Here is a 15,610-nt window from a genome sequence, read left to right as displayed (position 1 = left end):
TAGAGAGGGACGGGGGAACTGGTGGCCAACCTTACAGCGAAGCCTCTTCAGGCCAGAACACAATCCACATCTTCCTTAAGGTAATCCACCCAGCAGATGTTTGGTGAGGCTTACGCTCGCACAAGAGAGGGATGAAGGGCCAAAGAGAAAGAGAGAAAGGAAGGAAAGGGTGAGGGAAATAATGCACCGCGTTTTTTTTTTTTTTTGTTCCGTTTGTCCCAGTCGTCGCTCCTCCCAGGACGAATGGACGAAGGACGAAGGACGAATTCCCACCGCACGGCAACAAAAAAACCGGGCGGGATCGGAGGGAACGCCGTCCAACCGGCAGCCTTCGTCCTGAGGTTCACTCCTCAAAGGGACTGGACGGGCTACCCCAAAATGCCGACCCCACCATCCAATTTCTCAAGACGTAAACATGCGAGTTATTCATCGTTTTGCTTATTTTAACCACATTCCCCTTTTCGGACTAATCAAGCATACAAGTAAAAAAAATAAATAAATCAAGTCGTGTTTGAAATGGTAAATCATTTCAGGGGGCTCTGCTGATGACTCAGAAACACACGGTGTCATTAACTTGCAAGTTCTGACTCTTGTACTGCAGTGTCCAGCTAATAACAGACAGGCAGATGGATCATCTTCTAATTGCAGCCAAAGATCTACATTTAACCTAAGCACAATATGCATTATTGCATTGAATGGCAATCTTTGATTAATATATTTTTTGCTTGTTTGACTTATTCTGCCCCCCTAACTTTTTATACAACATTTTGAGTTAGACAGGGAATTGTAATTCAGAAAGAATGTGAAAAAAGTTAATAAGAAAAATGATAAAAATCTTAAATCAAGGACACTCAAGTTGAACATAAATCGTATTTCGGTCAGACTACATTTGTGCCCAAGTCTCATTTACACTGACTAATGGATGGACTGGGACTGGTTCTGAGACTGGCACTTGGACTGAGGAAGGCGGGGGGGGGGGGGGGAGGATTCTCCAGAGGGGGACACAGAGGATGCACAATGAGAGGGAAAGGGTCACCAGTCTGATAATTGACGAGGAGAGACAAAAATCTCCAGTCCCGGGCCAGAGAATAATGCACACGCATTCCACATGCAGTAAAACACTACCCCTTTGACCATGTCCCAAAAGCTGTTATTCCATGAGTAGTCATTAGTCATTATTCTGTGACTACCAAATACATCAATAGTCATAGTTTACACCATTAGCCACACTTGAAAACATACTAAAATTGTGCTATGAGTCAGAATATCTAAGTTATAAATATTACCTGACCATATAAACAATTTATGACACCAAAACATAGCAAGCATAACAGCTTTATGAATACAGTGATTCTGAGCAATATTCGGTCGGACAATCTATTAGCATTCTTACTACTGCGGTATTGAACCCTGACCACGCCATTACTGTCTGTTGCCAGCAGCTAAACAGGGCAGTGCGTACTTTACTGCATCATCACCTAGGAAAGAAGGCTATTGGTCGATAAGATTGCTTCCATCCCGTCATGCAGGTGTCACTCATCTCGTCACTCGCAGTCTGCCTGCTCCAAGCAGTAAATGAACTCTGCTCAATGAACTCTACTCAGTGAACTCTACTCAATGAACTCTGATCAATGACTGCAGGACTCAGCTGGTGGACTGCGGAGAGAAATGAAGTGGCATCCGGCAACAAACATTTTGGAGGAGAACGCAAGGCTTCTGCACCCTCCCAAACTGATGAATGTCACAGCAAAAAAAATATTTTAAAAAAAACAATATTTCCTTTGGTGTCTGTAAACTGCATGTAATGTCAACGAACACTTGATTCAAATAAATGTTTTGAAAGATGTTAATCTGGTTTATCTTTGCACAAATTGAATGCATAATAGAGTAACACAGACCGCAAAGAATCTTTCTTTAGGCCACTTTAAAATAATGAAATCTTAAACTCCCAGTGATGTGTTACACTCCAGACCTCTTAATTGGAATTTAATTGTTGACTTTGATCAGATTCAGAAGGCTACAGGATAAAAAGAAAACAACGTTCACTGTTTGCATAGTGAGCACAGCTAAATTATGTATAAGAACAGTGTGAAAACGTTGCAAACTATAAATAAAAAAACTTTGCTTTTGTCATTTGTCATTTTGGAATCACGCTGATTTAGTTGCCCACAGCAAGGGCAACATGTTTGAAGTTGACCCATTTCACAGGTAACAAGAGCAGATTAAATAGGCTGACGCTCACTAGGTATGCAGTTACAATGCAGGACTTAAATGTGGAAACATGCAAGTCAAAATGTGGTTAAAGTAATAAATAAAAACGCTTGCACAGCCCATAATTGTCAGGCCTAATGCACAGGCCAAGTACAACTACCTGCAAGCAATTTTTATGGCTGATTGATACAAACAGTGCAATAACCAGTGATTAGCTCAACAAGAATAACACCAATGGAAAGAATACTTCACATGAGATTAATTGTATTTAGTATTAGGATAAGATGCAACTGTACAGCAAATTGTTACAGGAAATATGAAAAACGAATAGTGACATTGTGTATGTGAGGCATGCATTTAACCCCTAAGGACCGGAGTACAGTGAATTTAAATATCAGCTGAACCCTGGCACAAGCAAGCTACTAACTTGTAATATGTATTAAGAATTTTACATGCTCAGAATTCTCAAGTATTCCTCACATTCTGCACGTAAACAAGTTTGTTGAGAATGATGGTCTTGAAAATAAATATTATTTAAAATAAAGCAGCGAGTCAGTTCAAATCTGCATCATTATACGAGCCACACTTGGATCCCTGGACATCCTGCAGTTTAATAACTTCAGCACAGAGCCCCAGAGTCAGGAGTCAGGTTAAAAATACTGCCGTGTAAAGCCAACCTTGCTAAAAATAACCTGCCTCGCTCCCTCTCTCTTTCTCACTCCGCCCCCCCGTGTCGTGCCGCCGTTCACCTAGACCACCGCTCAGAGGTTAACGCCAGCCTCCAAACTCTTCCAAGAATGACAATAGTGCAGCTGTCGGTAAAGCGATACGGTAAACACGCGTTCCTCCCGCTACACGCGCGGGGGGGGGGGGGCCAGCCGAAGCCACAACGTCTCTCGCACGCTCGCTCGCTCTCAGCACTGTGTGTCAGTAGGCCGCTTCTCCCGTGACCAACCGCAACATTCTCAGGAACCCCCGAGGTGAAGTTTCAGCGGTGGGTGCTCCATCAAGCCTCGCGTAGGTTCGGGTGGAGGTTACGGCACAGGGGCCAGAGAAAAGTTCTGGGCTCAGCATCTGAGTCTTGGAAAGAGGCGCTGCATCCAAAGAAGCCACTGAGAACGTCCAGCTGCTTTAATGCATCGCAACACAACGCAGGGTTGAGAGGAAGCTAGCACAAAAAAACACAGGTGCATCACTCAATCTTTGAGAACAAGATGATTCATCCTGTTGCTGCTATGAAAAGCATCCATTCTGTACAAAAACAGCAACATGCTATAATCAGAGGTGAGCAATGTGGGAGAATGATGGTCACAACCCCAAGCTATTAATAAGGGTATCTGAAAAAAATTTAATTCAATTAAATCAGTAATAAAATATTTGTAAAATATGATCAGAACCTGCTTTTGTCCTTATTATTGTTTTTGTTTTTTGTGTACATATTTCTGCAAAATGCATCATCATCAAACAAGTTATAAACACAGCCCAAAACTGTCATTCAGTCGTGCTTCATTTTTACCATAATATGTAATATTTTTTGTTCATTTTGTCTCCACAATCTCAAACACATATTTCTGCTTGGAATATTCAGAATGCTAAATAAAAACACAACTCAGAATATGAAGCTCTACAGATATTTCCCATAAATCTAACTGACAACCAAGGTGAAGCCATCATGTGTTGCCAGTTGCTAGGTAATTTAATTATTTATTGTGCTTAGCTTTAGACTGCAGTCTTTTTTAATGTCAGTGATTTGCATCATATCTAAATTTTGACTGACAAAGTCTCAAACTCACATTACCGGTTAGAACTCTGGCCGATCATTCCCAAACAATTATGTGCAGTATATCAGAAATAAATAAGTTGCATCTAACCAGAGCTACTGTTCCAACTGATCCAATAGGAGTACCACACAGCTCAGTCCTTGGTCCACTGATATTCTAACCCTACTGGAGCCCTTTCATATCCACTCATATAAAGTGATAGCTTCAGATTGTTTTCTCTTCCCCTGCCCTTGATATTTCAGTTTCCTCATGAATCATGACATGCTTTAATAAAATCTCCTCAAGGGTGTTCCCCTATGCACACACAAGCTCAGCCTCACCGAGTCAAGACATGCCGGATTTCTTTACCAATTCCTCACAACCCACAATATCAACTCACATAGTTACTGGCCTAGCCTCAACGGTCCCTGTATAATGTCTAGTCATCCCAGGCAAGGCATTCCAACAGCTATAGCTCATCCAAAAATTATGCTGGGTAACTGTTAATGTCTCCCTCCAAACCAACTCCCTCTGCAACCAAACTTTTGCTTCACTCTACTGGCTACACACTGCACCCTGCATCCACCCCAAAGCTCTCGTACCTAGGGTTACCATGCTGTCGACCTCAGCGCGCCCGACTTACTTCCAGGCTCTTATCTCTCCAGACAGGCCTTCCCACACCCTGTGTTCCTCCACTGCAGGCCAACTGTCTGTCCCTCCCAACCGAGGTTCTGGAAAGCCTGCTTCTCCTCGGCTATTCTCATTCAACGTTCAGCTTTACAATAAGAAGCCATGTGAGAAGGAGGAATCCACCAAGGCCGAACAAGTGCAACGCAAGAAGCGTGTGCTTCTCTGGGGAGCTCTCCATTCCCCATTGGTCACTTTGTTCTCACAGATTCTTCACAAATCTGGGCCAAATCAGGATCTTGTATCTCGGCAAAGAGGATGTGCAGTTGTGGGTTATCCCATCTACTTCATCCAACCTGGCACCCCTGTTGACATGCAGCACAGTATGCCATGAAGAGAAAAGGGAGATCAAATCCCTAACTATGGAGTCTCATCCATCCAGCTGAGGAGGTTCACTTCTCTGACAGGAAAGAGAAGCATCACAGCTTACAGTCTGGTCTTCATTTCACTCCTAAAAGGCTTTTGGACCGTTTCACTATTTAGGAAACACTACAGACAATGTTTGTTCCAAGATCCTTAGCTGTCCCCTTGCATTGTTCATCTGTTCCTGATGGCATGACAAATGGCAGAGAATAATAAATTGTACTGCTTTGGTCTACTTCATTCATTTTTGCCTATATTTATTCAATAATTTGACTTGTTTACTTGAAGAATGCAGAAATATTATATTCATAGGCAGCACTGGACATATGTTCCATCACATCAAAAGTAAGCACCCACAATCCAAAAAGTAACAAGCAAAATGCAGGTAGCACCAAACAGTGCATATGTTGGAACACAAGCAGACAATCGCTATAACTACCTAGACTCTCTGGATGCACTGCTTTACCTGCTTTCACACACTGCCGTATATGAATTACAAATCAGCTACTAAGTGAGCGAAGCTTTTTTGATATTCTGTCAATGTAAATGGTGGACTGTAAAAGTAAATATGAATATAGCTGCAAGCAGCAATTATGGGATTCCAAGCACACATTACAAAAATAGACAGAGAAAGAGTATGGAACTCAGACAAGATAGACAGATAAATGAGCTATGGTTTTGTGAGGACTGGACAGATGGCAAGCTATGGCTAATTTTGTGTTAGGTCATGAATTTTCGACATGTTTATGAATCATGGACATAAACAATCAGCTTTTTCCCCAGCAATTTTACCGTGAGACCATATTTAGTGTGACAATTGAATTCACATGTGTGGGCTCATAAAAATCATCCCACTGACAGCGTCTTGTGAGTGGACTGTTCACGTTTTGGAGATGACAGCTTTGAGATTTGAACGAAGAACCTTGTGTTGCAAAGGTCTGACCCTTATCTACTTGGCCACTCCCCAGTTTATTGTGTTGAAATGTGGAGGTGGTTGTAATGTGTAGAGTGTGATGACAGTCCAAGCTGTTAAAAGCCTCTGAAAGAATATAATATCTTGATTAGTCTCTTATATCAGACAATTTGAACATGACTTTACAGACACCATCTTAAGAGTCTACACAACATGAGTCTTTAATTTGATGAATACACATAAAACTACATTGAAATTTTAACATTGTAAATTCATCAGACCAATTGCATCTGGACAATTCTATTTACTGCATACCCCATTTTTGATATATCACAACTTTTGACATGTTTATGGCTGAAGGCCATCAGAAATCATCTTCTGTCAGCAAATGTATGGGACTCTGACTGTGGGATCAAGTTTAACTCTTAAATTTCCATGGGTAGGATCAATAAAGTGTGATTCATCTCATCATTAGTCAACCTCAAAATGGTTTTACTGACATAAACACCATCCTGATTCCACTGTTAGCTCATGGGACTCAAACTGACAAACCTCTGCATCAAAGGCCAGATCCTTAACCATTAGGCCATACCCCAGTTCAGTATGTTAAGCTATGCTTATAGGCATCATCTTGAGAATCATAAGTCTTTTAGTTTACTGAAGACTGATCAAAGTATTTTGAAAGTTTCACATGGTCAATTCATCTCACTAATTACAGATGGACATTTTGGTGTAATGTACACCCAGTTTCCAATACACTTTTTTTTTGCAAATGATGATGATTTCAAAAATCGTATTTGGTTTTTATTTGAAAGAAAGTAAGAAAGAACGAACAATAGATAAATATATAAATATATTGTCATGTGACTATTAAAGATAGAAAATAATAATATTTTAACATTATGCATAGCTGCTTTTTCAGAGTGCAATGGATAGAGCAATGCCAACAGCCTGTTAAACATTAGGATGTATCATACATCTGAAGCGATGCAGAATATTATATTACTCAAAATTATGTTAATAAACTTTGCAGGCATTGAAAATGTAATGATTGAAGATTTTAGTTGTTAACCAATAAGAAAATTTGAATTCAAAACATTGCATGTAGCTAGCATACACAAATGAACAGAAACATTGTCATCCATGCACAAATGTCCAGACCACTTATAAAGGTGAAAGCTGTCTGTGTCTAGTGTAAGATGACTGGTACTACTGGTACGCCTGCAATTTGCCATCAGTCTCTGTTGTGAAAGGTTAACAGAGGACAAAGCCTCTTAATTAAGCTGGCATATCACTGCCAAGTACTGCGTCCTTTGAAGTGAAAGGCAGAAGAACAAAAACAATTACCTTGACCTTTGACCAAACACTGATAAGGTTTTCGGTGAACAGTGAGTCCATGACTGTTACCCTGTGAAGAGACTCTGTGGTCTTCCACTTTTAAACCTTTATGTTTTCAGCTTATCCTGACCTTTCACACTGTAGCCTAAAAAGCAACATGGTGCAGGGAAAATGGAAGATAACACTTGTGTCAAGTTTACTCCATATCCATATATAATTGGCTGGATTAGTGACCGGAAATAGGAAATTCAGTAGCCACTTTGACCTTGCCCTCTGACTTTGTGCCTTGTGTCAATTTTCATCAAACCCCATGCATAACAGACTGTGTTTGTGACCAGAAATGACTTTAGTGACAGAACCATAGAGGAATAACAAAAATAATACCCCTTTTTAACTTAAGAGGGCGTAATATATTCTAGAACTATGTTCTGAGGACCCAAATAAACTGCCCAGTGGAATACCCCTTTGCCCCTTTGCATTTCCTAGGAAGGTGTACTCAGTGCTTCCAGTATTTTTACTCTTCAATAATCCTGTTATTTCTCGTCTATCATGTTTTCTTGATGGATGTTTCTAACTGATTCACTCACTGTTCACATCACTGGTATGCACAAGCCTTAGATTTACCACTCAGCTAAAAAAATATCACTTTTAATGTGTCTTCACAGACTCTTCAACTATTTTTTCCCATTTAAAGGCCCGCTTGAATCAAGTTTCATTAAATGCTCAGTCGCTTGCAATGCCAAATGTATCCCAATTGATAAAATAATGGTATTTGTATACCATTACATTTAGCCACATTTACTCTCAGAAAGAAAATCCCTGGAAAACACAAGCAAGTTATATTTGACTTCAGATCTGATGTAGTTCTGGATTTCAATCAAAGCACCCAATCACTTCTGGTCTACTAAAACTGCATGAAAGCAGTTCATAACCCTGAGCACAACCTGATCGCATTACTGGCCCGTTCCTGCACAAGCGGAGAGCAAGCGAAATGTCCAGTGTCACTGGTAGCCACGTAGGTGCACTATTACTGGTTACCAGTCAGCTAACCGCACATCACACAGCCTTCCAAAGGAGAAGAGTGTAAGGAGTGGTTGGATGCAAGTTATATCTGATGGACAAATCCCAGCAAACTTGCTGGTGTGCACCACTCAGTCGGTACCGTGTGCTTTCTAAACAAAGCACAGTACAATGCTGGCTCCACAGCACATTACATTACGTTACATTACAGGCATTTAGCAGACACTCTTATCCAGAGCGCCTTACACTTCTACACTGCATCCATTTACACAGCTGAATATATACTGAAGCAATGCAGGTTAAGTACCTTGCTCAAAGATACAACGGCAGTGTCCTACTCGGGAACCCGAACCTGTGACCAGCAGGTAACAAGACCAGTTTTATACCCATTGTACACTACACTGCCACCCCAACAGTAAGGCTGGTGTTGAAAAGAGGATTCCGACTGTCTTAAATATGTATGTTTTAATCCCTGCCAGATTTACAGAAACCATGTTCAACAGCCATCTATAATGGCTAATTATAGCCATTACTGAATCAGAAATTAACATTTAACAAACGAATCCTACTGAGATAAATAACATTAATTTGCTTAAGTGAACTCAGCAATGGCTGGCCTTACTTTGCCACCTAGCTAGCTAGCAAAACATCAGAATGGGAACTGATAGATGATATGCCCTAATGGCCTAATTTATAATCACTAACATTATGTAATGTTTTAAGTCATTCTTTCATAAATTATCAATTAGGTTAAAAAATGTATCTAAAAAATACAACTTTTTTTTACAGAATATTACAAGATTTAGTCCATGCTCAAAGAAACACAACAGCAAATGCATGACAATGCAGCTGAAAGTGGCACCCAACTGTGTCAAATGTAGGCCCAGAAGAATGCATGCATGCTGTAATTTAATATGAGGGTCAGGTGCGTAATGAGCACTGTCCTGATTCCAGAACAAGGTTATTTGCGAAGAAAATTATGCCAAATTCAAACAGACAAGACTTTAAGAGGAGTGTATCACAAGGTTAAAAAACCCATGGCAGCCACAATATGTAAATTGCAGTACTGCACACTTATTAAGCAACATGACTGGGCCTAGAATAGCAACACTGACTGAATGAGACAAGGCTTGGACAGTGTGCACTTTTCTATCAGATGAATACTCAAGTTAATAGCTTTTATATGACTGATCTACCCCATTTTGGCAAGCTATCCATTAACCGCAGCCTATGAATCATAAAATAAATTAAAGGACTCTCCGAATATTTTTTACATGGCCAGCCTGCACACACTTGATAGCAATACTGTTTATTGTGATCACAAAGAAATATGAACTGTGTGACTAGTGCTGTGTGGCAATCTAACTTTTTGTGGTTAGACATGGCCTGGCTACCTGCTGGTTCTTTTATAACTAATGAAGCAAGCTAAAATTGTCAAAGTATTACCCACTCAAGAAACTTGAGCTACTGCAGATGTTATTAATTAGATCACACAATATTAAGACCCTGTGTTTATGCAGACAGACAAAATGCCAAATAAACTGGCAGCCACTACAGTTCTACAGCACCATGCACAGGTTATTTCATTGAAAGAGACTTCCACATAGAAAAACGAAATAAAAAGGTATGTGCAACACATAGTGTGGGGGGGGGGGCACTTAAGTGACCCAACAGTTAAGAACAGGATCCCCTACCTGAGCCGCTGGTCCCAGGATGGGTCACTTCCACATATACTTCAAAAGTGGACTCTGGGCTCTCTCTGCAAAATGCAAGGTCAGAGGTCACAGGTGATATTTCATCAATGTATTAAATACACATGAATACAGCTGGGTCTGTGATGCCCACTCTTCCACATTTTCAAACTGACGCATTATGAAATATAAATTCTGTTTTACTAAATTTAAAAAGTTTAACTTGATCATTAACAACTAGTGAATATTTTAACAGATTAAGGCGCCCTGCTCAGGGCAATCTGTCTCCTCAAACCATTTGTGTAAACTTAACTTTTTTGTTTAACAGTAGATAAAAGGAAGAAGATAGGCATGAAGACTGTATGATACAAACTCTGATACAAGGCTATTTACATTTGAGTGCCCTAAAATGGACACCAGGTCCTGGTTCGGAGTTAAGTCTTACATGGGACGCTTTGACACCAATGTTAACTTCAGCATTTTACTCAGCGCTCACCAGGGTCCAACTCATGGTTAAGGCACAGTGGTCAACAATAACCAAAGGGCTACGGGCTTGGAGCACAGCTCACACCCTTAGTCTGAATTTATAATGACACTACACATGTGAAAGAAAATCTAGGAGAGGAAAAGTGTTCTGAAATGTATGTTTCAGGACAAAATAAAGGAAGCACATAATAATAAAAGCACATTTTATTATTACTATCATTATTCATAGTAGTAGCATCTGACTGTTCTGTGAAATCAATATATTGAGTCTTGTATTTTTTTTTTTGTAATGCTACAAATATTTGCCTACAATAATCCACACCCAAATACAGTGAAATGTAACCTACTAATATGTATGAAGGTTTTCATATGAAAAACGAAACCTTACATTTAATTTTGAAGAGGGGGAGCGAATTATGCTGCAAGAGAAAACAGTCCAAAATTGGTTAAAACTGGGTCTAAATCGGATGCAATGTACCAGATTTCAACACCAATTTACGTAGCTGGTTAATGCTACATCGACAAATCACTATCACAAGCGGTTCGATTTTGTGTTTGTGCATTCTGTGCCGTGGGCGCCCGTTTCAGTGATTTTGCCAACAAAAAACATCATCGTAACTGTTTTGGTAGATAGTACGCCCCATTGGCTAGTATTCATACATAACACGTCCAGTTCCTTAGAAGCGGGACTTGATACAATGTATCGGTCGTGCCACTAACCAAGTCAAAAGGGTTGTAGAAGCGGTGCTTTCAAGAAAAACACTGTTGAGGTTGCAGTCATATTATAAACAGTGTGTTGCTGCTGTCACAATGTTTTTTGCATAAACACGCTATACAGGACAAGATATAGGTTACCCCTCTGTGCTGATCAATGTTTACACATCCCGATCCAAGCGATGGACAAACAAATAAGCCAAACAAAGACGTGTGACATCGCTTTCGTCCCCGATACGTTAGTGGTCTGTCTGTTTATCTTGCTCTCATCAATGTGCATGAATAATAATCAATAAGTAGCCTACATATTCGAATCCAGGGAACAAGCCCCTTGTCTGTCGCAACAAGTCCAGGCCTTGCAGTGCCCTCTCCTCTGGCTCTCGGGAAAAGCATGCTTTTCATCAGAACAGGAAAGACGAGAATAAATGACTCTTACTTGATCCGAGACCCCATTTTCAGTTTTCACAGAATCCGGGTCTAACGTTATGAATATGGAGCGCTGACTGGTTATATCGGTGTTATTTTTTTCGGGTACCCTGCGTCAGACAGTCCAAGTAAACGCCATGGTTTCCATGCGCAGATCACAGCACCTCCGCCGAACTGAATTGTGGGAGTTGTAGTTATTCATCAAGAAAACATACGTTGGCTGAACATGCAGACTTGCAAGGAGAAAACATACAGATACCACAATGCTCGTCTGCAGCACCGAAAGAGTCGCATGATGCGCTTCAGAAAAGGACCGTTCTACACAATTGCAGTTCATTCATTCGCTCTCCGTGCAAATGTGGTAGGACTCGTGAATATTCTGCTTACTTGCCCATACGTTTTGTATTTCATTATCCTGCTTTAGTCTGTCTTGTTCATTAAGGTAATTCGTCTTTGTGGCGTATCTGAATGTCACTCCTGACGGAAACATCCACGGAATAAGTGTTTGCATTCAATATTCGATTAGTGGGAAGTTCAAAATAGTTCTGAATCTGTAACCGCTTTGGAAAGACACATATTTTATTATCTTGTCTAAACATGATCATTTAGGATGCAATGGTCGATAGTCCAGCAATCCCTTAAAACTTTATAATGCTAGGCGCCAATGGGACCTGGCTGAAACATGTAGTCTAACTTTTGCCAATGGTGTTTTGTAGCCTTTTGCTGTAAATGACATCAACTCGATGACTCGCATAGCTATTCACATTTACCAGAACATATCTATCAGGAAATGTAGGACGTTTTGCATGGATTTTGGTTAAACGTGTTTTTGGTTATGATAGCACATTGCACCTGGGGTCACGTGCCATTACTGAATTAGCTTTCAATTTCGAATGCAATGTCAGATTATGCATAGCTTCAGTCAACAAATTAAACATTCTTTGCGTGCAGGGTTCGAATTACGGGGTGGATTTGGGGGTTCTGACCCCCCTTATTAAGACTTGGACCTCCCCCTCCCCCCCCCCCCCCCCCAAGGCGGGGGTGTCGAAACATTTATATATCCTCCTTACGTGTAATCGTAAATATATTGTACATATTTTGCACATCAAAAATATTTTTCACAAACGACACAAAGTTGCATTTTATTAAAATATAGAGGTATAATGGTCGATAGCCTACTTGCATAATATATTGTCCAGCACACATAGAACGTAGAACACTACAGTATACACCACATAGTTGTTGTTTTATAAGTTGAATAAAAAAGAAGCAAAAAAAAAACTATTTGTACAGGTTTTGTTATTGGTAGATAATCTTTTGCTTTTAGATGCAACAGTTCTACCATAATACAGCTCTATTAAAACGCACAGAATGCTTAAAATATTTAGCTGTTTGAATATATGAATGAAAAGTATTGAAGTAAAAAGTGGTTGGAATGATAGAAGTAGCCTTAATTTTATCTGAGTGCAGTTAACTCAGAGCAGTTGTAATATCCCTCAGCTTGCGGAATGTCTCCCGAGCCCAGTGAACGAGGCGATATTAATGAGTCTGTTCACAATGACAGATTCATTAGTTGCATTCAGTTGCTTCCAGCGCAAACGGATCAGATACACCGAAGGGGCTTTTCAACCCATGGCGAATGCTAAGATGCAGTTGTCGGCTTGTGCAACGTTTTTAATTTGATTTTAGTTTTTTTAAGAACATCCTTTCGTATTTTTAACGTACACACGAACATACTGGCATTAGTGGGCCAATGCCGTTTTACTGAGGGTGCAGTTTTATCAGGTAGATCATATTGTTTAATGTGGACATAATTATACAGGAGATAACGGCCCCTTTGAACAATGGTTGTTTTTCTATGCTCGTGAAATACAGAAAAACCGTGCCTTTACTTGTATAAATGTAATAAATGCTCCTGGGAACATCAGAATGCTCTCATGTGATTATAAGAACAAGGAGAAGAGGAGTTAATTCAATCATTCGTTCGTTCATTCATTATTATAATTATTATTATTATTATTATTATTATTATTGCTATTATTATTAGTAGTAGTAGTAGTAGAGTGCTATAGTATTAGGACTAGTAGCAGTATTGCGACAAAATGAGTGACCTATCGCTGTTATTCTCTTGATTCCAGCTACGCACAGGATGTTACCATGAATGTAAATAAATATAATTAATTGCATATTAATTTCAACTCTTGCACTTCATTGGGAGACATATAGCAAATGCAGTTCGTATTTTACCAGTTCGTTTGGCTACATATCGTCCTGGGCAAATACTAAGACAAATAAAATGCATTTCTATTTAATTTATAATGCATAGCTGACGAATTTGACTATAGAACAGTTATCGGTTATAGTGGCTTTCCAAAATCTTGACATATGTTGTTAAATTTGGTGTTGGCAGATACTCGGTCCAACACTAATTTGACATTTTTTAAAAAGTTTATATTAGTCCATTCTTCCGCACACAGCAGCACACCCCCACTCGAGCAACTTTTTTACAAAGGGGGTGATGTGGAAGTAGTTATCCGTTTCCGGTCTAACACTTCATCGGAAGGATTTGATCCCGAGGCGAAGGTAAAGGGCAAACCTTGAACTTATTAACGGGTTAAAGCTGGGTTTCGGTAGGCTACTACAATAGCAAGGCAGCAAGTTCATTGTCTTTTCTTTTTTAATGAACCCTGAAGAGCTTCCATTTCAAAATATCCAAAGGTTCCAAATATCACTGTGAACGTCTCATCCTCCTTGCTTAAAATAGGTTCAGAAATACCTCCGCCCCCTTTCATGCAACGTAGCACAGTCAACAAACTGAAACCAAATACACACACAGACCAATATAGTAGGTCCGTGAATCCAGAGAAATTCAGTTTCAATGGAGTGATCTCCAACATTATAGCAAGAGGCGCATCAGTGACTATTTTGTCCACAGCAAATTTTAGTCTTTGGAATAAACTCCATGGGAATCAGAATCAAATCAATTTAATAGTACATGCTTGATCATCAAACAGACTCTTGCCCAGTGTTAAACTTACTATTTTCTTGGAGTTGATCCTTTAACTCTCTCCTGAACCTAAACTTTTGTGGGAGTTAAATTAGAACTCGCAGAGTAAAATATTACTCTCAGTTGATTTTAACATGAACTCTTTCACATCATTCACTCACACATTCATTCCTTCGGGCAATTTAAGAGTCTTCAATAAGCCAACCTGCAGGTTTTCGGGCTGTGTGGAGGAAACCGAAGTACCTGGAGGGGAAACCCACGCGGGCACGAGGAGGGCAACATTTGTCTCTCCAAGGAAAGGCACTGGCCGGGATTCCACAGGCCCTGGCCGCGACGGTGATATCACTAGCCCACTGCAAAATCGTAGCTAACATTAGCACATACCCTCGACTTTTTTTTGGTCCGGAGTCAACAACGCTATCCCTCTCCCTGTTGATTAGAGTCTCTATGCATTGAATCCGAATGAAAACGCAGTAGTTTCAGAAAGTGTCATGATAAAGCTAAAGCATAACAGCTAACTAAGTACATATATTGGGGGGGGGGGGGGGGGGTCGTATAATAAATAAATACACAAAAATTATTTTTATTTACAATAAATAAGTAATTATTTTTATTTACAATAAATCAAAGCATACATCATTTTAAGCAATTACCTATCCTTGGATATTTAATATGGTTTAGTAAATTTAAGCGGGAATTCCTTGCTAGACGACCAAAAAACATGATGTCCCTGTCTGTATAAATGTAACAGCTGTTACAATTATGACTTCTCTGAGTTGCAACAACAAGCAACGTGCTTTTTTTGCAGTTATATGCTCACAGAATGCCATCAAAAGAGAAAACGAGAGGATTCGTAAGCAGGGAGATGACGAAGAAGGCTTCAGATTTGGAGATTAGGCACAATGGTCACCATCTACATGTAGTGTCCTTTTGGGGAGATCTTAGGCATTTTAAATGGTGTTTAATAAATAATTCAATTTTACTCATGAACGAG

The 15,610-nt window shown here is 39.9% G+C and overlaps 1 protein-coding gene across 1 annotated transcript in view; it reads right to left on the bottom strand.

The window, feature by feature from the left end:
• The window catches only part of dennd1a (DENN/MADD domain containing 1A), a 134,757-nt gene extending 122,974 nt beyond the window's left edge, over positions 1-11,783 (bottom strand). Inside the window, exons 1-2 of the mRNA XM_035379310.1 lie at positions 11,620-11,783; positions 9,987-10,051 (exon numbers count right to left, since the gene is read on the bottom strand). Of these exons, the coding sequence (XP_035235201.1) occupies positions 9,987-10,051; positions 11,620-11,636 (82 nt within the window). The 5' untranslated portion in view covers positions 11,637-11,783. The remainder of the gene's footprint in view (positions 1-9,986; positions 10,052-11,619) is intronic.
• Positions 11,784-15,610: the final 3,827 nt, after the last annotated feature.

This window comes from Anguilla anguilla, chromosome 10 (genome assembly GCF_013347855.1).
Source record: "Anguilla anguilla isolate fAngAng1 chromosome 10, fAngAng1.pri, whole genome shotgun sequence".
NCBI lineage: Eukaryota > Metazoa > Chordata > Actinopteri > Anguilliformes > Anguillidae > Anguilla > Anguilla anguilla.
This window is presented reverse-complemented; position numbering and strand designations above follow the sequence as displayed.